The sequence below is a fragment of the Petromyzon marinus genome, chromosome 7 (genome assembly GCF_048934315.1).
Source record: "Petromyzon marinus isolate PM22_M1 ecotype Great Lakes invasive population chromosome 7, UKy_Petmar_22M1.pri1.0, whole genome shotgun sequence".
NCBI classification, from domain to species: domain Eukaryota; kingdom Metazoa; phylum Chordata; class Hyperoartia; order Petromyzontiformes; family Petromyzontidae; genus Petromyzon; species Petromyzon marinus.
This window is the reverse complement of record NC_133673.1, coordinates 16,256,816-16,281,033: the sequence shown is the minus strand read 5'-3', so window position 1 is coordinate 16,281,033 and position 24,218 is coordinate 16,256,816. Positions and strand designations below refer to the sequence as shown.

The window sequence follows — 24,218 nt, the reverse complement described above, 5'->3', positions numbered from 1 at the left end:
GGTGTGTGTGTGTGTCTATGGTGTGTGGGTGTCTATGGTGTGTGTGTGTCTATGGTGTGTGTGTGTGTGGGTGTCTATGGTGTGTGCGTTCCTATGGTGTGTGTGTGTCTGTGTCTATGGTGTGTGTGTCTATGGTGTGTGTGTGTCTATGGTGTGTGTGTGTCTATGGTGTGTGTGTGTGTGGGTGTCTATGGTGTGTGCGTTTCTATGGTGTGTGTGTGTGTCTATGGTGTGTGTGTCTATGGTCTGTGTGTGTCTATGGTGTGTGTGTGTGTCTATGGTGTGTGTGTGTGGGTGTCTATGGTGTGTGTGTGGGTGTCTACGGTGTGTGTGTGGGTGTCTATGGTGTGTGTGGGTGTCTATGGTGTGTGTGTTTCTATGGTGTGTGTGTGTCTATGGTGTGTGTTTGTTTGTCTATGGTGTGTGTGTCTCTATGGTGTGTGTGTGGTGTGTGTGTGTCTATGGTGTGTGTTTGTTTGTCTATGGTGTGTGTGTGTGTATATGGTGTGTGTGTGTGGGTGTCTATGGGGTTTGTGTGTCTATGGTGTGTGTGTGCCTATGGGGTGTGTGTGTGTGTTTGTCTATGGTGTGTGTGTCTATGGTGTGTGTGTGTGGGTGTCTTTGGTGTTTGTGTGTGCATCTATGGTGTGTGTGTGTGTATCTATGGTGTGTGTGTGTGTCTATGGTGTGTGTGCCTATGGTGTGTGTGTGTTTGTCTATGGTGTGTGTTTGTCTATGGTGTGTGTGTGGGTGTCTTTGGTGTTTGTGTGTGCATCTATGGTGTGTGTGTGTTTGTCTATGGTGTGTGTGTGTCTATGGTGTGTGTGTGTGGGTGTCTTTGGTGTTTGTGTGTGCATCTATGGTGTGTGTGTGTTTGTCTATGGTGTGTGTGTGTCTATGGTGTGTGTGTGTGGGTGTCTATGGTGTGTGTGTGTCTATAGTGTGTGTGTGTGGGTGTCTATGGTGTGTGTGTGTGTCTATGGTGTGTGCCTATGGGGTGTGTGTGTGTTTGTCTATGGTGTATGTGTGTCTATGGTGTGTGTGTGTGTGGGTGTCTATGGTGTGTGTGTGCCTATGGTGTGTGTGCCTATTGTGTGTGTGTGTTTGTCTATGGTGTGTGTGTGTGTGTCTATGGTGTGTGTGTGTGGGTGTCTATGGGGTGTGTGTGTGTGTCTATGGTGTGTGTATGTCTATGGTGTGTGTGTGCCTATTGTGTGTGTGTTTGTCTATGGTGTGTGTGTGTGTCTATGGTGTGTGTGTGTGGGTGTCTACGGGGTGTGTGTGTGGGTGTCTATGGTGTGTGTATGTCTATGGTGTGTGTGTGCCTATGCTGTGTGTGTGCCTATGGTGTGTGTGTGTTTGTCTATGGTGTGTGTGTGTCTATGGTGTGTGTGGGTGTCTTTGGTGTTTGTGTGTGCGTCTATGGTGTGTGTGTGTGTGGGTGTCTATGGTGTGTGTGTGTCTATGGTGTGTGTGTGTGTCTATGGTGTGTGTGTGCCTATGGTGTGTGTGTGTTTGTCTATGGTGTGTGTGTGTGTCTATGGTGTGTGTGTGTGGGTGTCTATGGTGTGTGTGTGTCTATGGTGTGTGCCTATGGGGTGTGTGTGTGTGTGTGTTTGTCTATGGTGTGTGTGTGTGGGTATCCATGGTATGTGTGTGTGTCTATGATGTGTGTGTGCCTATGGTGTGTGTGTGTGTTTGTCTATGGTGTGTGTGTATCTATGGTGTGTGTGTGTCTATGGTGTGTGTGTATCTACGGTGTGTGTGGGTGTCTATGGTGTCTGTGTGTGTCTATGGTGTGTGTGTGCCTATGCTGTGTGTATGCCTATGGTGTGTGTGTGTATCTATGGTGTGTGTGTGGGTGTCTATGGTGTGTGTCTATGGTGTGTGTGTCTATGTGTGTGTGTGCCTATGGTGTGTGTGTGTTTGTCTATGGTGTGTGTGTGCCTATGGTGTGTGTGTGTGTGTTTGTCTATGGTGTGTGGGTGTCTATGGTGTGTGTGTGTGTGTGTCTACGGTGTGTGTGTGGGTGTCTATGGTGTGTGTGGGTGTCTATGGTGTGTCTGTGTGTGTCTATGGTGTGTCTCTGTGTGGGGGAGCGGTGGTGTAGTGGTTATCGCGCGGCGCCACGGACCGGGCGACACGAGTTCGATTCCTGCTCACGGCCAACACCAGTGACTGTTATATCTAAACTGGTCCTGAACCTCCCCTAGGTCGACTCAGTCTCAAATTAGTACCTGGTGCGGCGCGTAAACATCGCCACTAGGGAGACAAAGGCGGTCGGGCGTGGTGTTGGCCACCCACCACTTCGTGTGCCGTGTTGGCCTTTATAGGTGTTCGCAAACTGCACTTACCCCAACATTATGTTAAGGCTACACGGGAGATCTTTGTCTTTGTGGTCTTAGGCCTCCCCTAGGTCGACTCAGCCTTAAAAATAAGTACCTGGGGCGATGTGTAAACATCGCCACTCGGGAGACAAAGGCGGCCGGGCGTGGTGCTGGCCACTCAATCCCTTGCGTACCATACCGGCCTTCATTGATGTTCGCAAACAGCACTTGCCCCAAACGTCTGTTCAGGCTATACAGGGGATCTTTGTCTTTGTGGAACTTGCCCCAACAGTCTATTAAAGCTACACGGGTAATATTTGTCGATGTATGCCTCTATGTAGGTGTGGGTGGGTGTGGGTTTAGGTGTGTGCAGTGTGATCATTTATATGTATCTTGAGTTCTTGTCAGTCTTCCTCTTTGTATGCATCTGTCAGTCTGTGAGTGTCTTTGTAAATGTGTCTGCATGTTATATGAGTGTGTCTTTGCGTCTTTGCACATATGCCATTGTGTGTCATTGTGGCGGGTCTGTTTGGGTGTGTCTCCGTGTGTGGGATCCTCTCTGTGTGTGTGTACATATTTATTGGATGCTTTTGCCGACTCGCGATGTTGACTTTACAAATTCCTTGCTGGGGTCATTCAGTCCCCCTTCCCTTATATAGCGGCATGACAGATCGCACCTCCCTTGACACACTCAGCGACACGCCGTCACATCGCGTGTGTTATAACTCATCGAATAATCGATGAAAATCGATCATTATTTTAAGATTAATGGATCTGTTTTTTATTCGTATTTGTATTCTTGATGTATTGAATGTTCTGGGTTCACGTGAACCATAAGGCACCGTGAAGCATGATGATACATCAGATGCACCTCGTATTTATACAATTACAGCTCATGTGTCAATCCACTGCTGGACGAGCGACTCCCTCTACGTAGCGTCGTTTATGGCGGTTGTTTGACCATACTTCACCACGTTGGTCAGTGCGGATTGCTGAAGGGTAATGGGGGGGGGGGCAGATACGGTTCAGTTATCACTGAATGTAGCCGTGGCTGGGAATCGAACTCAGCAGGACTCATATAGCGGTGTGCTAACCACTGTGCCACCGCTCCCGGCAGAGGCCCCTTATAGAATATATACTGTCGTTCACTCGTCGTGCCGTCAGTAGAGGATGCGACCCACAGTGGCGTCACGCCTCGTAGTGGAAGTCAACGCAGCTCCCCAAATAACTTGCATTGCAATAGCAATCATCATCAGCAGCAGCAGCCATGGCCAATCCACGGCTGGATGAAGGCTTCTCCAAGCCGCCTCCGCCGCCACCTCGCATGATGTGATTCTAAATCCACCCAGCACCGTCACGCGAGCTGATTTAATCGCTCCATCTCCTCCACGTGACAACTTAAAAAAAAAACCCAGCAGAATTACATAGAAAACCATCGACCTTGTTCGATCCACTGCTGGATGAAGACCTGCTCCCGCCCCCCATGAATGTAACACTACGTTTTTTAAATTCAGACATTCTTCCAGAGCAATTAGTCCCCTATAACCAGGGCGACCTTACGCCACGTGACCGAAGTTGATATTGAGCGCGTACCATCTGCGATAGCAGTTACGGTTAGTGGAAGGGCTAGTGGAAGGCCTGGTGGAAGGCCTAGTGGAAGGCCTAGTGGAAGGGTTAGTGGAAGGGCTAGTGAAAGGGCTAGTGGAAGGGTTAGTGGAAGGGTTAGTGGAAGGGCTAGTGGAAGGGATAGCGGAAGGGTTAGCGGAAGGGCTAGTGGAAGGGCTAGTGGAAGGGCTAGTGGAAGGCCTAGTGGAAGGGTTAGTGGAAGGGCTAGTGGAAGGCCTAGTGGAAGGGTAAGTGGAAGGGTAAGTGGAAGGGTTAGTGGAAGGGCTAGTGGAAGGGTTAGTGGAAGGGTTAGTGGAAGGGCTAGTGGAAGGGCTAGTGGAAGGCCTAGTGGAAGGGTAAGTGGAAGGGTTAGTGGAAGGGCTAGTGGAAGGGTTAGTGGAAGGGTTAGTGGAAGGGCTAGTGGAAGGGTTAATGGAAAGCCTAGTGGAAGGGTAAGTGGAAGGGTTAGTGGAAGGGCTAGTGGAAGGGTTAGTGGAAGGGCTAGTGGAAGGGCTAGTGGAAGGGTTAGTGGAAGGGCTAGTGGAATGGTTAGTGGAAGGGCTAGTGGATGGGCTAGTGGAAGGGTTAGTGGAAGGGCTAGTGGAAGGGCTAGTGGAAGGGTTAGTGGAAGGGTTAGTGGAAGGGCTAGTGGAAGGCCTAGTGGAAGGGTTAGTGGAAGGGCTAGTGGAAAGGCTCGTGGAAGGCCTAGTGGAAGGGCTAGTGGAAGGGCTAGTGGAAGGGCTAGTGGAAGGGTTAGTGGAATGGCTAGTGGAAGGGTTAGTGGAAGGGCTAGTGGAAGGGCTAGTGGAAGGGTTAGTGGAAGGGCTAGTGGAAGGGTTAGTGGAAGGGTTAGTGGAAGGGCTAGTGGAAGGGCAAGTGGAAGGGTTAGTTGAAGGGTTAGTGGAAGGCCTAGTGGAAGGGTAAGTGGAAGGGCTAGTGAAAGGGCTAGTGGAAGGCCTAGTGGAAGGGCTAGTGGAAGGCCTAGTGGAAGGGCTAGTGGAAGGGCTAGTGGAAGGGTTAGTGGAAGGGCTAGTGGAAGGGTTAGTGGAAGGGCTAGTGGAAGGGTTAGTGGAAGGGCTAGTGAAAGGGCTAGTGGAAGGGCTAGTGGAAGGGCTAGTGGAAGGGTTAGTGGAAGGGCTAGTGGAAGGGTTAGTGGAAGGGTTAGTGGAAGGGCGAGTGAAAGGGCTAGTGAAGGGCTAGTGGAAGGCATAGTGGAAGGGTTAGTGGAAGGGTTAGTGGAAGGGCTAGTGAAAGGGCTAGTGGAAGGGCTAGTGGAAGGGTTAGTGGAAGGCTTAGTGGAAGGGCTAGTGGAAGGGTTAGTGGAAGGGCTAGTGGAAGGGTTAGTGGAAGGGTTAGTGGAAGGGTTAGTGGAAGGGCTAGTGGAAGGGCTAGTGGAAGGGTTAGTGGAAGGGCTAGTGGAAGGGCAAGTGGAAGGGTTAGTAGAAGGGCTAGTGGAAGGGCTAGTGGAAGGGTTAGTGGATGGGTTAGTGGAATGGTTAGTGGAAGGGTTAGTGGAAGGGCTAGTGAAGGGGCTAGTGGAAGGGCTAGTGGAAGGGTTAGTGGAAGGGTTAGTGGAAAGGTTAGTGGAAGGTTTAGTAGAAGGGTTAGTGGAAGGGCTAGTTGAAGGGATAGTGGAAGGTCTAGTGGAAGGGTTAGTGGAAGGGCTAGTGGAAGGACTAGTGGAAGGGTTAATGGAAGGGTTAGTGGAAGGGCTAGTGGAAGGGCTAGTGGAAGGGTTAGTGGAAGGGCTAGTGGAAGGGTTAGTGGAAGGGCTAGTGTAGAGTTAGTGGAAGGGTTAGTGGAAGGGCTAGTGAAAGGGCTAGTGGAAGGGCTAGTGGAAGGGTTAGTGGAAGGGTTAGTGCAACGGCTAGTGGAAGGGTTAGTGGAAGGGATAGTGGAAGGGTTAGTGGAAGGTTAGTGGAAGGGCTAGTGGAAGGGTTAGTGGAAGGAGTAGTGGAAGGGTTAGTGGAAGGGCTAGTGGAAGGGCTAGTGGAAGGGTTAGTGGAAGGGCTAGTGGAAGGGTTAGTGGAAGGGTTAGTAGAAGGGCTAGTGGAAGGGCTAGTGGAAGGGTTAGTGGATGGGTTAGTGGACGGGTTAGTGGAAGGGTTAGTGGAAGGGCTAGTGAAAGGGCTAGTGGAAGGGTTAGTGGAAGGGTTAGTGGAAGGGTTAGTGGAAGGGCTAGTGGAAGGGTTAGTGGAAGGGCTAGTGGAAGGGTTAGTGGAAGGCCTAGTGGAAGGGCTAGTGGAAGGGTTAGTGGAACGGCTAGTGGAAGGGCTAGTGGAAGGGTTAGTGGTAGGGCTAGTGGAAGGGCTAGTGGAAGGGCTAGTGGAAGGGCTAGTGGAATGGCTAGTGGAATGGCTAGTGAAATGGCTAGTGGAAGGGCTAGTGGAAGGGTGAGTGGAAGGGTTAGTGGAAGGGCTAGTGGAAGGGTTAGTGGAAGGGCTAGTGGAAGGGCTAGTGGAAGGGCTAGTGGAAGGGTTAGTGGAAGGGCTATTGGAAGGGTTAGTGGAAGGGCTAGTGGAAGGGCTAGTGGAATGGTTAGTGGAAGGGTTGGTGGAAGGGCTAGTGGAAGGGCTGGTGGAAGGGCTAGTGGAAGGGCTAGTGGAAGGGCTAGTGGAAGGGTTAGTGGAAGGGCTAGTGGAAGGGTTAGTGGAAGGGTTAGTGGATGGGTTAGTGAAAGGGCTAGTGGAAGGGTTAGTGGAAGGGTTAGTGGAAGGGCTAGTGGAAGGGTTAGTGGAAGGGCTAGTGGAAGGGTTAGTGGAAGGGCTAGTGGAAGGGTTAGTGGAAGGGTTAGTGGAAGGGTTAGTTGAAGGGCTAGTGGAAGGGTTAGTGGAAGGGTTAGTGGAAGGGCTAGTGGAAGGGTTAGTGGAAGGGCGAGTGGAAGGGCTAGTGGAAGGGCTAGTGGAAGGGCTAGTGGAAGGGTTAGTGGAAGGGCTAGTGGAAGGGCTAGTGGAAGGGCTAGTGGAAGGGTTAGTGGAAGGGCTAGTGGAAGGGCTAGTGGAATGGTTAGTGGAAGGGTTGGTGGAAGGGCTAGTGGAAGGGCTAGTGGAAGGGTTAGTGGAAGGGTTAGTGGATGGGTTAGTGGAAGGGCTAGTGGAAGGGTTAGTGGAAGGGTTAGTGGAAGGGCTAGTGGAAGGGTTAGTGGAAGGGCTAGTGGAACGGTTAGTGGAAGGGCTAGTGGAAGGGTTAGTGGAAGGGTTAGTGGAAGGGTTAGTTGAAGGGCTAGTGGAAGGGTTAGTGGAAGGGCTAGTGGAAGGGCTAGTGGAAGGGCTAGTGGAAGGGCTGTGCTTTGTTTTGATCCGTAATGCCGTTTACCGCCGCATTGCAATCACAATTAAGCGTAGCGCACGGACAATTAGCCGCAATGCAATTAAGGGTGTCATCCACACATGCATGGGGGGTGGCATGGAGGGGGGGGGGGTGAGGGAGGGGGCGAGGGGGCGAGGGGGATGACCGCATCAACCTGCGGGAAAATTCGTGAAGTCAATTTAATTAACAGGATTGACCATTTGCTGGTGCTGCTGCTACTACTACCGTGTGACGATGTCATTCATTCATTTGTCCAGAAGTCTCAAGACTCTTCTCTCGAGAGGGGCCCCGCAGCTCCGTGGGGATGTTTTGGATAATCATGATGTATTTCTGTAAACAATGGGTGTTGTTGTTGTTGTTGTTTAGCGAGGGAGGCGATTTGGGAACCCGGAGAAATCCCCCATCCCCTCGCGTGCGAATAAAATGGATGCCGGTCACAGAAAGGGTTCGACCTACAGGCGGCATCACGAATGAACAACCCACTTGTTCTACTGCTATCCCATGGCCGCATCGCAGCCCAATAATTTGCGGAGTTTTATTAAATCTCTTATATTCGTGATCCACCAATTGTTGTTGTTGTTGTTGTTCTTCAAAAGCACTGTCATCACAAGCGCGCATCGGCGCCTGTAAACAAACCTCCGAGTCGAGGCGAGAACGTCCGGCGGTCCATCAGCCTCGTGGGCTCACCACACCAACACTGATGTCGAGTCGCATTGGTTTTTATTTTTAGCGCGCAACCTCCTGGGGCAGTTTCGATCCGTTGGGTCTCATCGGCAGTGCCAGCCGAACGAAGCCGGCTCGCCAGGACCTCCTTGGCGAGGGCGACTCCATCAAAAGTGTTCGCGCCTCCAAGGTTCAAAGTCAAGAACTCCGAACTCCGTGAATGAGTCGGTGCGCTGTACCGCAGGGTGTCAGGCAGCTGTGCGAGATGCAGAATGATTAATCGATTGATTGTGTATCAGCTCATTACGGGCGCTGGCAGTGCATGGCGTGATTTATAAATACATAAGGGTAAGGTCGCGTCGTCCTTGACAAGGACTAAGAAGACTGAATGAGACCCAGGTAACCACCGAGTAGCCAATTGACACGTGCCGATAGCATATACGATACATCAATTGCTTATATACAAACAAAAACCACATCGATCAGCCAATGACACAATCAATAATCAACTTAGTCAAGATGTGAAAATAATACGAAAAATATGGGACATAAACCGAAGGCGTGCGCTAAGAATCGCGGAGAGATGAGCGGTCGGAATCTCGTTGAGATAGACAGAGAGAGAAGAAGGGGCACGTGGGTTACCTGGGCTATTGAGAAGACCGAGCGGAGCGTGGCAGCAGGAGAATGGATTTATGGTGGACGATGGTCGAGATTGTTAAAGGAGTGAAACGCGTCCGAGAGGAGATGGGGCTGAAATCAGTTGATGTGCAGGGTGCTGAATGGAATGTTTATCTTACGAGAACTTGGGAGGCGGTTCGGGAACGCCTTCAGTGGATTGACCACGGCTAATGATGATGATGAACTCGGTCAACCAAATAACCAAACGGCCATCCAATCAATCGATGCAGTAATTAACCAAGCAACCACTCAAGCAATCAATACATCCACCAAATTATGAATGAGCACGTGGATTAACCGATCAACCACTCAACATCAACGCGCAATGGAAGACAGCGAACCCCAGTGCGTGATGCGAACAGACAGGCAGCTACGTTCACCTATTGCCGCGATAATCGCAATGCTCGCAGACAGCGAGCGAATGCAGCCAGCGGCATCACATCCCTGCGGAGAGCGCGGCTCCTCACACTCGGGACGTGCAGTCTACGGCGCGTCAGCCCCGCGCGGGCTTCGTCTCCACCTCGCAGAGGGTCTCTGCCTCCTGGTAGTAGCAGCGGTGGTGGCGGTGGTGTCCTTTATTGGGGAACGGTGGCGCGGCGGTTAGCGCACTGAGTTCCAGTTCCTGCTCACGGCTAACGCCAGTGAAGATTATTTGAACCGGTCATGGCCACCCCCCTCAAATGAGTAGTAGCTGGTGCAGTGTGTAAACACGGCCACTGGGGAGACAAAGGCGGCCGGGCGTGGTGCTGGCACAACCACCCCCGAGTATGCCGTTCTGGCCCTTCATATGTGCTGCTACTCGCTAACAGCACTTGCCCCAACAGTCTGTTGAAGCCTATACGGGGGATCTTTGTCTTTGTTCTTTATGAACCAGGAGATTAAACGAGGTCCCATTCGGATGAGAGCCGTGACTCCCCGGAGGTGCGGCTCACACCAACTGATTCACATCACAACAGAATATTTTAAACCATTTTAAACTCACACACGGTGGACAATGTTGAACAACAATAATGTTTCACACGTTCAAATATATAGCTGTGAGTACATAAGCTCAATTGCAATGAAACATCTTGATTCTCACCCATTCTGGTTCTCACACAGCTATAGATCTCTGCGGGAGTCTATGGGTCTCTATGATAGTCTATGAGTCTCAGTGTGAGTCTACGGGTCTCTATGATAGTCTATGAGTCTCAGTGTGAGTCTATGAGTCTATATAATAGTCTATGGGTCTCTATGATAGTCTATGAGTCTCAGTGTGAGTGCACGGGTCTCTATGATAGTATATGAGTCTCAGTGTGATTCTAAGAGTCTCTATGATAGTCTATGAGTCTCGGTGTGAGTCTATGGGTCTCTATGATAGTCTATGAGTCTCAGTGTGAGTCTACGGGTCTCTATGATAGTATATGAGTCTCAGTGTAAGTCTACGGGTCTCTATGATAATCTATGAGTCTCAGTGTGAGGCTATGGGTCTTTATGATAGTCTATGTGTCTCAGTGTGAGGCTATGGGTCTCTATGATAGTCTATGAGTCTCAGTGTGAGTCTATGGGTCTCTACGATAGTCTATGAGTCTCAGTGTGATTCTAAGAGTCTCTATGATAGTCTATGAGTCTCGGTGTGAGTCTATGGGCCTCTATGATAGTCTATGAGTCTCAGTGTGAGTCTATGGGTCTCTACGATAGTCTATGAGTCTCGGTGTGAGTCTATGGGTCTCTATGATAGTCTATGTGTCTCAGTGTGAGTCTATGGGTCTCTATGATAGTCTATGAGTCTCAGTGTGAGTCTATGGGTCTCTATGATAGTCTATGAGTCTCGGTGTGAGTCTATGGGTCTCTATGATAGTCTATGAGTCTCAGTGTGAGTCTATGGGTCTCTACGATAGTCTATGAGGCTCGGTGTGAGTCTATGGGTCTCTATGATAGTCTATGAGTCTCAGTGTGAGTCTACGGGTCTCTATGATAGTATATGAGTCTCAGTGTAAGTCTACGGGTCTCTATGATAATCTATGAGGCTCAGTGTGAGGCTATGGGTCTCTATGATAGTCTATGAGTCTCAGTGTGAGGCTATGGGTCTCTATGATAGTCTATGAGTCTCAGTGTGAGTCTATGGGTCTCTACGATAGTCTATGAGTCTCAGTGTGATTCTAAGAGTCTCTATGATAGTCTATGAGTCTCGGTGTGAGTCTATGGGCCTCTATGATAGTCTATGAGTCTCAGTGTGAGTCTATGGGTCTCTACGATAGTCTATGAGTCTCGGTGTGAGTCTATGGGTCTCTATGATAGTCTATGAATCTCAGTGTGAGTCTACGGGTCTCTATGATAGTCTATGAGTCTCAGTGTGAGTCTATGGGTCTCTATGATAGTCTATGAGTCTCGGTGTGAGTCTATGGGTCTCTATGATAGTCTATGAGTCTCAGTGTGAGTCTATGGGTCTCTACGATAGTCTATGAGTCTCGGTGTGAGTCTATGGGTCTCTATGATAGTCTATGAGTCTCAGTGTGAGTCTATGGGTCTCTATGATAGTCTATGAGTCTCGGTGTGCGTCTATGGGTCTCTATGATAGTCTATGAGTCTCAGTGTGAGTCTATGGGTCTCTACGATAGTCTATGAGTCTCGGTGTGAGTCTATGGGTCTCTATGATAGTCTATGAGTCTCGGTGTGAGTCTATGGGTCTCTATGATAGTCTATGAGTCTCAGTGTGAGTCTACGGGTCTCTATGATAGTCTATGAGTCTCAGTGTGAGTCTATGGGTCTCTATAATAGTCTATGGGTCTCTTTGATAGTCTATGAGGCTGATGTTGATAGAAAGCAACAGCTGCCATTTTAGATTGAAGCGGTTGAGCCGCCAGATGATTGTGTCAGTAGCAGTGGAGCGTCCCGCCGTGATGATGCTTCGCCCTTCGTACGTGTAGATCAGGAATTGATTCCTGATATGTTCCATGGTGCTGTTCTGGGTCGTGACATGTCCCATGGTGCTGTTCTGGGTCGTGACATGTGCCATGGTGCTGTTCTGGGTCGTGACATGTGCCATGGTGCTGTTCTGGGTCGTGACATGTGCCATGGTGCTGTTCTGGGTCGTGACATGTGCCATGGTGCTGTTCTGGGTCGTGACATGTTCCATGGTGCTGTTCTGGGTCGTGACATGTGCCATGGTGCTGTTCTGGGTCGTGACATGTCCCGTGGTTCTGTTCTGGTTCGTGACATGTTCCATGGTTCGTGACATGTCCCGTGGTTCTGTTCTGGTTCGTGACATGTTCCATGGTTCGTGACATGTTCTATTAATCAAGAGCACTAAGATAATTAAACATAATTTGCGCCGCTTGCAGTGGCGGCGATGGCACAGCGGGCGGCGCTGTTCCCCCGTTCTAGGCAACGACCTCCGCGTGCTGAAAGCGTTCGAGAGTGAAACTATATTAAGGTCGGCATCATTATAATCATCGTCATCATCGTCCAGGCTCTCTCTACTGTTGGATGAAGGCCGCCCTCAAGCCGGTAATCTAACTTGGATAAGTTGGGTCCATAGGGCAGTGTCAGAATCATTGGGCCACCACCACTCCCACCCACGAATTCACAAAAATAAAAAAAATAAACCCTCATCATCACCGTTCCATTTTTGCGCGTGATGGCAGCAGCAATAGGGTCAGCATCCTGCTCAGGCGCGAGATGCCAATGACGAGGTGCGCTAATCGCCACGACGAGAGGGCTTCAGGAGAGATGTAGAGTTCGTGTCGTTTTTCTGTTCCTCCTCCGTTGATGGCGCGCAGACTGCGGTGGGTTACCGTGCGGTCTCTCTGTGCCTCTGTGACTCTACACGTCCCCTCTGTGTCTCTATGGGTTTAATATGCGGACCATAGTCTGAGTTGCATGGCCAGAATCGCACTCCTGTGGCTTGTTGTCTTTAATTTTCCATTCACGAACGAGGAGGAAGCAGCGTGGTGCAACATCGGCCAGCTGCTGTTCATGGCCTCATGCCGGTGATGGCCAAACCAGTTCAGGGTTACTTTGAATTTACACTCGAATCGCCGCATCGATGGCTGAAACATCCGCGATCTGCCTGAGCTGAAGACCGCACGACTATCATTGAAACCGTTCAGCATCTTTAACAGCACTTGGCCCACGGCTCTGCCGATGAGTCTTAGGAAATAGGAACCTGCCCCGAGAGGATTTGCCTGTTGGTCAACATTTGTGCAAAAAGACCCATCGGCGAATGATTAATTAAATATTGTCAGCCGTGATCGATCCACTGTCAGGTAGGGCCCACTTCGTTGATAGCTAAAAGAAGTGGCTTATCATGTGTACATTTATAGCAGCCAAGTACTAGAAACGTGTGCTTATAAATGGGAAGGGAAAACCGGAGGACCCGGAATATATTTAAACTATACAGCAGCAGCAGGCGTCAGGGTCGGGATCGAACCCACGACCTCCCGCATACCTGGCGAGGTAATTAACATCGCACCACCATGGCGCCCTTACCAACCACTCATCTACCATTGCGCACTCATTCCTCATCATCCACCAATGCCTTACAAGACACGCGTCCCTCGCCATCGATTAGCACCTCCGATTAGCACGGTTGGCTACGTACGGTGCGAAAGAAGTTCAACATACACACGTGCACACACACCACTCACTCTAAAACCATGCATCATCCATTCACCCTCCTGGCCCAACCGCGCCTCCTCTGCCCGACAGCAGCTCGCGTGATGACGCGCGGGGTGCCTGCCGCGTGTCGCCTCGTGTCGTGGGCCGAGTGAACACCGGGCGGGGGTGAGAAGTGAATCACGAGAGGAAGCGAGGCGCGGAGCAGCTGATGGCAGCCGGGCTGAGTGCCAGGCGGTGGCAGTAGGGTACGGGTTAGCATGGGGGTCTGGTAGGGTACGGGTTCGCATGGGGGTCTGGTTGGGTACGGGTTCGCATGGGGGTCTGGTTGGGTACGGGTTCGCATGGGGGTCTGGTTGGGTACGGGTTCGCATGGGGGTCTGGTAGGGTACGGGTTCGCATGGGGGTCTGGTTGGGTACGGGTTCGCATGGGGGTCTGGTTGGGTACGGGTTCGCATGGGGGTCTGGTAGGGTACGGGTTCGCATGGGGGTCTGGTTGGGTACGGGTTCGCATGGGGGTCTGGTTGGGTATGGGTTCGCATGGGGGTCTGGTTGGGTACGGGTTAGCATGGGGGTCTGGTTGGGTACGGGTTAGCATGGGGGTCTGGTTGGGTACGAGTTAGCATGGGGGTCTGGTTGGGTATGGGTTCGCATGGGGGTCTGGTTGGGTACGGGTTAGCATGGGGGTCTGGTTGGGTATGGGTTCGCATGGGGGTCTGGTTGGGTACGGGTTATCATGGGGGTCTGATTGGGTACGGGTTAGCATGGGGGTCTGGTTGGGTACGGGTTAGCATGGGGGTCTGGTTGGGTACGGGTTAGCATGGGGGTCTGGTTGGGTACGGGTTAGCATGGGGGTCTGGTTGGGTACGGGTTAGCATGGGGGTCTGGTTGGGTACGGGTTCGCATGGGGGTATGGTTGGGTACGGGTTAGCATGGGGGTCTGTTGGGTACGGGATAGCATGGGGGTCTGGTAGGGTACGGGTTAGCATGGGGGTCTGGTTGGGTATGGGTTCGCATGGGGGTCTGGTTGGGTACGGGTTCGCATGGGGGTCTGGTTGGGTACGGGTTAGCATGTGGGTCTGGTTGGGTGAGTATGGGTTAGCGAGTGGGTCTGGTTGGGTACGGGTTAGCTTCTGAGTCTTGTTGGGTACGGGTTAGCATGGGGGTCTGGTTGGGTATTGGTTCGCATGGGGGTCTGGTTGGGTACGGGTTAGCATGGGGGTCTGTTGGGTACGGGATAGCATGGGGGTCTGGTAGGGTACGGGTTAGCATGTGAGTCTGGTTAGGTACGGGTTAGCATGGGGGTCTGGTTGGGTGAGTATGGGTTAGCATGTGGGTCTGGTTGAGTATGGGTTAGCATGGGGATCTGGTTGGGTACGGGTTAGCTTCTGAGTCTTGTTGTGTACGGGTTAGCATGTGGGTCTGGTTGGGTACGGGTTAGCATGGGGGTCTGGTTGGGTTCGGGTTAGCATGTGAGTCTGGTTGGGTGAGTGTGGGTTAGTATGGGGGTCTGGTTGGGTGAGTGTGGGTTAGCATGTGGGTCTGGTTGGGTGAGTGTGGGTTAGAATGAGGGTCTAGTTGGGTAAGTGTGGGTAAGCATGTGGGTCTGGTTGGGTGAGTGTGGGTTAGTATATGGGTCTGGTTGGGTGAGTGTGGGTTAGCATGGGGTCTGGTTGGGTGAGTGTGGGTTAGCATGTGGGTCTGGTTAGGTGAGTGTGGGTTTTGCATGGGGGTCTGGTTGGGTGAGTGTGGGTTAGCATGGGGGCCTAGTTGGGTGAGTGTGGGTTAGCATGTGGGTCTGGTTGGGTGAGTGTGGGTTAGCATGTGGGTCTGGTTGGGTGAGTGTGGGTTAGCATGTGGGTCTGGTTGGGTGAGTGTGGGTTAGCATGGGGGTCTGGTTGGGTGAGTGTGGGTTAGCATGGGGGTCTAGTTGGGTGAGTGTGAGTTAGCATGTGGGTCTGGTTGGGTGAGTGTGGGTTAGCATGTGGGTCTGGTTAGGTGAGTGTGGGTTAGCATGTGGGTCTGGTTGGGTGAGTGTGGGTTAGCATGGGGGTTTGGTTGGGTACGGGTTAGCATGTGGATCTGGTTCCGAATGGGTTAGCTTGTGGGTCTGGTTGGGTACGGGTTAGCATAGGGGTCTGGTTGGGTACGGGTTAGCTTGTGGGTCTGGTTGGGTACGGGTTAGTATATGGGTCTGGTTGGGTACGGGTTAGCATGGGGGTCTGGTTGGGTACGGGTTAGCATGTGGGTCTGGTTGGGATCGGGTTAGCATGTGGGTCTGGTTGGGTGAGTGTGGGTTAGCATGTGGGTCTGGTTCGGTGAGTGTGAGTTAGCATGGGGGTTTGGTTGGGTGAGTGTGGGTTAGCATGGGGGTTTGGTTGGGTACGAGTTAGCATGTGGGTGTGATTGCGTATGGGATAGCATGTGGGTCTGGTTCCGAATGGGTTAGCTTGTGGGTCTGGTTGGGTACGGGTTAGCATAGGGGTCTGGTTGGGTACGGGTTAGCTTGTGGGTCTGGTTGGGTACGGGTTAGCATAGGGGTCTGGTTGGGTACGGGTTAGCTTGTGGGTCTGCTTGAGTACGGGTTAGCATGGGGGTCTGATTGGGTACGGGTAAGCTTCTGAGTCTTGTTGGGTACAGGTTAGTATATTGGTCTGGTTGGGTACGGGTTAGCATGGGGGTCTGGTTGGGTGTGGGTTAGCATGGGGGTCTGATTGGGTACGGGTTAGCATGTGGGTCTGGTTGGGTACGGGTTAGCATGTGGGTCTGGTTGGGTACGGGTTAGCATGTGAGTCTGGTTGGGTGAGTGTGGGTTAGCATGGGGGTCTGGTTGGGTGAGTGTGGGTTAGCATGTGGGTCTGGTTGGATACGGGTTAGCATGTGAGTCTGGTTGGGTGAGTGTGAGTTAGCATGGGGGTCTGGTTGGGTGAGTGTGGGTTAGCATGGGGGTCTGGTTGGGTGAGTGTGGGTTAGCATAGGGTCTGGTTGGGTGAGTGTGGGTTAGCATGTGGGTCTGGTTGGGTGAGTGTGGGTTAGCATAGGGTCTGGTTGGGTGAGTGTGGGTTAGCATGTGGGTCTGGTTGGGTGAGTGTGGGTTAGCATGTGGGTCTGGTTAGGTGAGTGTGGGTTAGCATGTGGGTCTGGTTGGGTGAGTGTGGGTTAGCATGGGGGTTTGGGTGGGTACGGGTTAGCATGTGGGTGTGGTTGCGTATGGGTTAGCATGTGGGTCTGGTTCCGAATGGGTTAGCTTGTGGGTCTGGTTGGGTACGGGTTAGTATATGGGTCTGGTTGGGTACGGGTTAGTATATGGGTCTGGTTGGGTACGGGTTAGTATATGGGTCTGGTTGGGTACGGGTTAGCATGGGGGTCTGGTTGGGTGAGTATGGGTTAGCATGTGGGTCTGGTTGGGTACGGGTTAGCATGGGGGTCTGGTTGGGTGAGTATGGGGGTCTGGTTGGGTACGGGTTAGCATGTGGGTCTGGTTGGGTACGGGTTAGCTTATGAGTCTTGTTGGGTACGGGTAAGTATATGGGTCTGGTTGGGTACGGGTTAGTATATGGGTCTGGTTGGGTACGGGTTAGTATATGGGTCTGGTTGGGTACGAGTTAGCAAGGAGGTCTGGTTGGGTGAGTGTGGGTTAGCATGGGGTCAGGTTGGGTGAGTGTGGGTTAGCATGTGGGCCTGGTTAGGTGAGTGTGGGTTAACATGGGGGTCTGGTTGGGTGAGTGTGGGTTAGCATGTGGGTCTAGTTGGGTGAGTGTGGGTTAGCATGTGGGTCTAGTTGGGTGAGTCTGGGTTAACATGGGGTCTAGTTGGGTGAGTGTGGGTTAACATGGGGGTCTAGTTGGGTGAGTGTGGGTTAACATGGGGGTCTAGTTGGGTGAGTGTGGGTTAGAATGTGGGTCTAGTTGGGTGAGTGTGGGTTAGCACGTGGGTCTGGTTGGGTGAGTGTGGGTTAGCATGTGGGTCTGGTTGGGTACGGGTTAGCATAGGGGTCTGGTTGGGTACGGGTTAGCTTGTGGGTCTGCTTGGGTACGGGTTAGTATATGGGTCTGGTTGGGTACGGGTTAGTATATGGGTCTGGTTGGGTACGGGTTAGCATGTGAGTCTGGTTGGGTACGGATTAGCATGTGGGTCTGGTTGGGTACGGGTTAGCATGTGAGTCTGGTTGGGTGAGTGTGGGTTAGCATAATAGTCTGGTTGGGTGAGTGTGGGTTAGCATGGGGGTCTGGTTGGGTGAGTGTGGGTTAGCATGGGGGTCTGGTTGGGTGAGTGTGGGTTAGCATGTGGGTCTGGTTGAGTGAGTGTGGGTTAGCATGGAGGTCTGGTTGAGTGAGTGTGGGTTAGCATGGGGGTCTGGTTGGGTGAGTGTGGGTTAGCATGTGGGTCTGGTTGGGCGAGTGTGGGTTAGCATGTGGGTCCGGTTGGGTGAGTGTGGGTTAGCATGTGGGTCTGGTTAGGTGAGTGTGGGTTAGCATGTGGGTCTGGTTGGGTGAGTGTGGGTTAGTATGTGGGTCTGGTTGGGTGAGTGTGGGTTAGTATGTGGGTCTGGTTGGGTGAGTGTGGGTTAGTATGTGGGTCTGGTTGGGTGTGGGTTAGCATGGGGGTCTGGTTGGGTGAGTGTGGGTTAGGATGTGAGTTTGGTTGGGTGAGTGTGGGTTAGCATGTGGGTCTGGTTGGGTGAGTGTGGGTTAGCATGTGGGTCTGGTTGGGTGAGTGTGGGTTAGCATGTGGGTCTGGTTGGGTGAGTGTGGGTTAGCATGTGGGTCTGGTTGGGTTAGTGTGGGTTAGCATGTGGGTCTGGTTAGGTGTGGGTTAGCATGGGGTCTGGTTGGGTGAGTGTGGGTTAGCATAGCGGTCTGGTTGGGTGAGTGTGGGTTAGCATGGGGGTCTGGTTGGGTGAGTGTGGGTTAGCATGGGGGTCTGGTTGGGTGAGTGTGGGTTAGCATGGGGGTCTGGTTGGGTGAGTGTGGGTTAGCATGTTGGTCTGATTGGGTGTGGGTTAGCATGGGGGTCTGGTTGGGTGAGTGTGGGTTAGCATGTGGGTCTGGTTGAGTGAGTGTGGGTTAGCATGGGGGTCTGGTTGGGTGAGTGTGGGTTAGCATGTGGGTCTGGTTGGGTGAGTGTGGGTTAGCATATGGGTCTGGTTGGGTGAGTGTGGGTTAGCATGTGGGTCTGGTTGGATACGGGTTAGCATGTGGGTCTGGTTGGGTGAGTGTGGGTTAGCATGTGGGTCTGGTTGAGTACGGGTTAGCATTGGGGTCTGGTTGGGTACGGGTTAGCATGGGGGTCTGGTTGTGTATGGGAAGGCCTTGTTCTGGCTCGCTAGACTACCGCGTCACAGCGAGCATCTCATGTCCCTCTCTCCCGGCACCCTCCTGAGCGGCTCGACACGGCTCGAGACGGGGTGGGCGAGCAAACCCCGCGGGACGGGGTGAGGGGGGGGCCAAGACGAGAGCCGTTCGCTGTGGAGGGAGCGTGATGCTTGCCCCGCACGGCGGCGAAACAACAACGGAAGCTTGAGCTCGAATAAGAATAATACTGCTTTACTTTATACAGGTGAACGCGACAGCCACTGCGACGTGTCAGTGAAACAATGGCAAACATATTCGTGGAGATATGCACGGTGAGTCAGTATAGAGAGTCTATTCCATTACAGCACACGCCACGCAAACACCAAGATCCCCCGTTGAGCCTCACAGACTTGCGCGGGCACCGCTAGCGAGCACCTATTAAGGCCGGTACGGAGTGCGGAGCGGGCACGGCTGCGTCTGTCACTTCAATGCATCGCTCGGTACTCATTTAAGCCTGAGTAGACCTAGTGGTTGGCTGGGTTGGGTGGACGGAGGCGGGTGGATGGCAGGGTTGGTGTCCTGATGCTAGCGCTTGCTAGCGACGTGCGTGGCTGGGGTCAGACCCATGTTTGCTGGGTTCATAGCTCGGTGAGGAAACCACCACGCCACCCGTTTCCAACTGTGGGAAACGAAACGTAAGGGCTAAAGCTAGAGGGCCGAACTCTGTAGGGCTACACGGGGGATCTTCGTCTTTGACGCACACACACACATATACACGACTTACAAGCGCGTGTGAAACATAGAGGTAAGGCACTACAACGGCACAAACACCAGTCCAATGGTCACACAAGTTAACGTCAAACAGGGCCTTACATCAGATTATACACCTGTGAATTGTATATATATGTTTATGCTGGGCCAAACGCGAATGCATGCACACACGTGCCCAACACACAACAAATGCGCACACTCTTATTAACACAGGACACACACGTACGTACATGTACGTACACGTGCTCTCTCTCACACACGCACACACAAGCGCGCGCACGAGCATACGACCCCATTAATTTGTACTCAAAGACGATCCGCTCAGTGTGGGAGCGTTTGAAACATTAATCAAACTGGAAATTGAGCATGGTCATTTGTGCAAAGCTATCGTGTGCCGTGGGAAGGGAAGCTGTTCCACCTGGCGATGACGGCAGTTCCCCGTGTCAATTTGGATTCGGAACACTCGCCCCAAAGAAAAAGCAAAAAGAATCTACAGCCAGATGCAGCATGGGGAACAAAATCCCATCGCTCGATTCATTTCACTGCGACCGGGTTTCTTTTTTTCTCCCGCGGTTGTGCTGCGTGTCGCTCCGGTGGGCTTTCGGGTCGTGCCGCGCATCATTCGGCACGATGTCCGACGTTTCGCTCCGTGCGCTGGGAGTTTCTTCATGGAACTCGTTTGCCAAAACGTTGGGATACCACCCGCCAGAGGACGCGCGGCACAACCGCGAAAAACACGCACCGGCGGAGGGAGCCACGAACAGATATTTTTTGCATAAGGACTCCACGGCCTTGAAAGATGAGAATTGCTTATAGCAATACAAATCCCAAAACACCAACGTCTCTCACAGCAGCAGCTACGCACCCCAGGCCTGCGGGTCCTGGGCTCTCCCCCCCACACCCCGCCCCCTGGTCTGAAGCGCCTTTAAATAAGAAAGAAAGAACGCAGCGTGACGTTTTACGTGCACTCCAGCGACACCAATGTGGCCTGACCGTCGTACTCTGTTAAAATACGTCACAGAAGCGATCCTCGAAGTCTGTTATAATTCTCCCTCGCTCGCTTGCCAAACGAAGCTTCAGCCACCTTGCGTCGGACAGTGCGGGACGGCTACAAGGTGATCGCTCCAAGATGAGAGCTCGGCTGTTCCCTTCATAAAACACCAAACGAGGGGGGGGGGGGTATTGGAGAGGGAGCCGCATGGTGTTACCATCACTAATAAGTACATAGGTTCAATCCCAGGTCATGCACAGATTAATGGGGGGTGGGGGGGGGGTAATTCATAAGACACACGCGCCGCACACCACACTCTGCTGCTCTATCACGCACGCTCACACGCTATATATTTACGTACAAAACACACACAGCGTGTGTACATGAGTACTCAAGTCAATTCATATCTATCTAGAGGCATTACTGCTGGGGACACCCACGCTACACTTGTCGGGGTCAAACGGAACACGCGCGCATGTGTTGGGGTCAAGGGGTCAAGGGGTCGAGGGGCCGGGGGGTGCTCCGACGTGCCTTGCCCAGGCGGATTCAAGGGGTCCCAACACCACGAACGACGCCGAGCATAGGAAAAGACAAACTACCGATACAACCTTCCCAGTCCCGACAGACAGCGCGAATCAAAAAAATTAACACATTGCACAACAAAATTGGAACAATAACAACATCATCATACCATACCGGTTTTAAAGATCGAATCATTCGGCATCGTTTATAATTTTTTTACATTTATTTATTAATATATCATTTTCTTTGCTCTTTTTTTTCCTCGTAGGACGTCGCACAACTCTTGGAACCTTGCGGCGGGGGGGGAGGGGGGTCGTGGTGGATGGCGGAGGGACGTGGGGTGGGGAGGGGAGTGATGTTAAGCGACTCTGCGGCCGTGCGATCTCTCGCGCTCATTTCCTGTCCCGTCTCTTTGGTCTCTCGTCGAATCCGATTCCGATGCAAGCGTCGTCTTGGCGGCTGAGGACAGCCTCCCCCGTGCCTTCCTCCTCCCCCTGCTACGGTCCGTCCCGTGGCGTGCACGTGGTCTCTCTCTCTCTCTCTCGCGCTCCGCAGTCTCTCTCTGCCTCGTCTCCTCTCTCCGCACAAGGACTCTCCCCTCCTCCCGTGCCCATCGCACAGATTCATCTTCTCACTTCTGCACTTTCCCCATCTGGGATCATGTGCAACATCACTGCACCCTTTGTGTATTTAATTTTAATATTTTAACAATAGTTAAACATAATTAAAACCACACACTAAAACGAAGCAGCAAAAATATTACGCTATTATTATTAAAACTGATTAACTAAACAGTAAAAGGTTTTTGCTAAACAATGAAAATGTCTCGTTTTTCTTTTCTTCTTCTAAGATTAGGTCCTACTTTCACAGTTTGGGAAATGAGAATCGGGGCGTGGGGGGCAAAAAAAGTCGACCAAGCCACGTGCAGCAGTTTCGTCTTCTGTCGACAGTTCACGCGGCACCTCGGAGCCAGGCGGGGCCTCGCGGCCGGACCCGGCGCGGTCCTCGCGTGCACGCCGCGGCCCGCCAGGGCGGCCCCTCGCACGGCGTCACAGTCCAGGCCTCTTCCCGTTGAATCCGACAACGCGTGTTTATAATGCCTCCCGCGGCTCACTCACAATACTTAAGACACTCTCGACTCGTGTGTTGACGGACGACGGGGCCAGACACGCACGCACGCACGCACACACGGAGAGTAGGACACTCGCTAAACTCAATGATGAAAGAGAGCCCAACGTGTCATCTCCGTCACGGACGTATTTCAAGCATTTTCAATTAAATCCTCATCCCCCAGTAGCAGCACAAACTTAACATTAATAATTAACATTTAAAAACAAAACACGCCTAAAAGCCATACATATAGAGGTACACTCGATGCATAAAACGACTACAATCTGATGCGATTGTTAAGGACTCCAGTGTAAGATCCAAGCTTTGGGGCGAGCTTAACGATCCACAGACGCCTCTTGATGGATCCTCACGTGTTCAGAGCCGGCTTCTCGGCGCTGCGCCAACAGAACCCGACGCCAAGCCCACGCTTCTCCCTCGCCGGCGTCACCGGCTGGCGTGACGGCGAGCGGTCACCGCCGTGACCGCCGCCACCGCCGTCACCGCCGCCGCCGCCGCCACCATCGGCGGCGCCGCGGCGCTGAACCGCTGTGGCGAGGCGCGGGGGAGCCCGCGGTCGGGGGTTTCGTGTTAAAAAAACGACTCCGTGTCACTCTCCTTCTTTTCGTTTCCTTCAGAGGTAAGAGAACTGGCCCATCTTGGGCGGGCTGAGCGGGTACCCGGCGTAGACTGGCGACGCGCTCACGTAGGCCTGCTGTGGGAAGGGCGCCGTCGGCTGGTAGGCCTGGTGCAGCCCCGCGGGCGACGCGGGCAGAACAGCCGGGTGGTGGTGGTGCGGGTGGTGAGGGTGCGCGTGGTGAGGGTGGTGGTGCGGGTGGTGCCGGGCGACGCTCACGGGAACCTGCGGATCGCGCGGCGGGAGCAGAGGAGAGAAGAGGGGCGTGGGTTAGAGAGCGGAGAAGTGCGGACGTCGGCATTCTCCACCGTCGCACACACGTACGGCCCGCTCGTCAAATCCACTGCCGGATGAGGGCTTCCTCAGGCTGTGCAGGTCGTGGGGGTTATTCCACCGTATTTCACCGGTTGATGTGGGGGAGGGCTAGCATTGAAAAAGATATCACTCGTCACTGATGTTAGCCTTGGCCGGGAACCAAACTGATTTTGCTGGGTTCAAAGCACAGAGTGCTTGACGACTATGCCACTGCACCACGCTACCAGTGTCATTTTAATTCCCGCTTTGAAATGTAGATTTTTACACAGCATTCCCTGCTGTAAAAACAAGCAGCCCTCTTCACGCTGATTAACATAAATAAGAAAGGCAATAATACATCGAAAACCGCTTAACACAAGCTAATAAAGCTTCGGCGTTTGCATCGTCCATGTGCTGTTCGCCTTTTGCCGTTACTTGCTCCACAGCACCGGTGAGACAAAGCCATAAAAGAGGCGGTCTCCGCTTTAATCAGTTTCAAGGATAATGCTTACATTACCAAAGCATATATTTTGTATGTTGTACCATTAGCCACACATACCAAGTACGTGTGGCTAATGTGGACTTGATGCCCTATAATAGGTTTTTATTCGACGTTTGAACATCTTAACACGTCCTGTATTATTGCCAGAAAGGGTGAAAAAGCCTTGACTTATGTTTTGTGTCATCATCCTGATACAGTCTCTAGATGGGGCTACGCACCCCCCAACCCGCACAGCGTCTTGAGAGTTGCGGCCGTATTCCGGCGATGCGTAAATCCAAGTTACGACCGTTCCCCCACGCACGGCGGTACGCACTGTGACGGCGCACAGTGCTGCCGCTCAGAATAATAAGCATGCAGGTGCTGACGCTGATGCGGTAAAATACAATGAAGTTGATGTGCATAACAAAGTAACGGAACACTAACTCGAGCTTGTAAATTAAACAACGATTCACGGGCTGGTGACTGCGCGCGCGCGACCTCCAGATAGAATGATTGTGCACACGCCACGGAGATTTAAGGCGAGACATTAGAATTGCGTCTGAGTGGGTAGACATAGACCTGAACAATGCTGATCACAATAATATTAATGTGTTTATCCCCACCAACTTCACTGGGTGGGAAGACTCGTGCTCAGGTGGGTTCTGCTTGGGCGAGTTTGAACATTTCACACGTGGCATGTTTCCTGCACGGGACAGAAGCCAATAAAAAAAATCCCAAGCCTACGGAGGGACACCACTCAAAGGTGCGCATGGACAGGTTCACAACATGTCTGCTGCACTACCGCTCAGCGGGATTGGAAGTCTCACCAATCGCACGTTAATAAATACAGCCTCAGAGGAGCGGCGTTGCATGGCAGGATCATGACAGATGGCGATAACTTTGGGAGACCTTCATCGTGCAGCGATGATGATGATGATGATGA

The 24,218-nt window shown here is 52.3% G+C and overlaps 1 protein-coding gene across 5 annotated transcripts in view; it reads right to left on the bottom strand.

The window, feature by feature from the left end:
- Positions 1-18,703: 18,703 nt before the first annotated feature.
- LOC116940081 (homeodomain-interacting protein kinase 2) overlaps positions 18,704-24,218 on the bottom strand; it is a 73,349-nt gene continuing 67,834 nt past the window's right edge. For all 5 annotated transcript variants that reach the window (XM_076065441.1, XM_032949394.2, XM_032949397.2 and 2 more), the window contains one exon: positions 18,704-22,725. In XM_076065441.1, the coding sequence (XP_075921556.1) occupies positions 22,498-22,725 (228 nt within the window). In that variant the 3' untranslated portion in view covers positions 18,704-22,497. The remainder of the gene's footprint in view (positions 22,726-24,218) is intronic.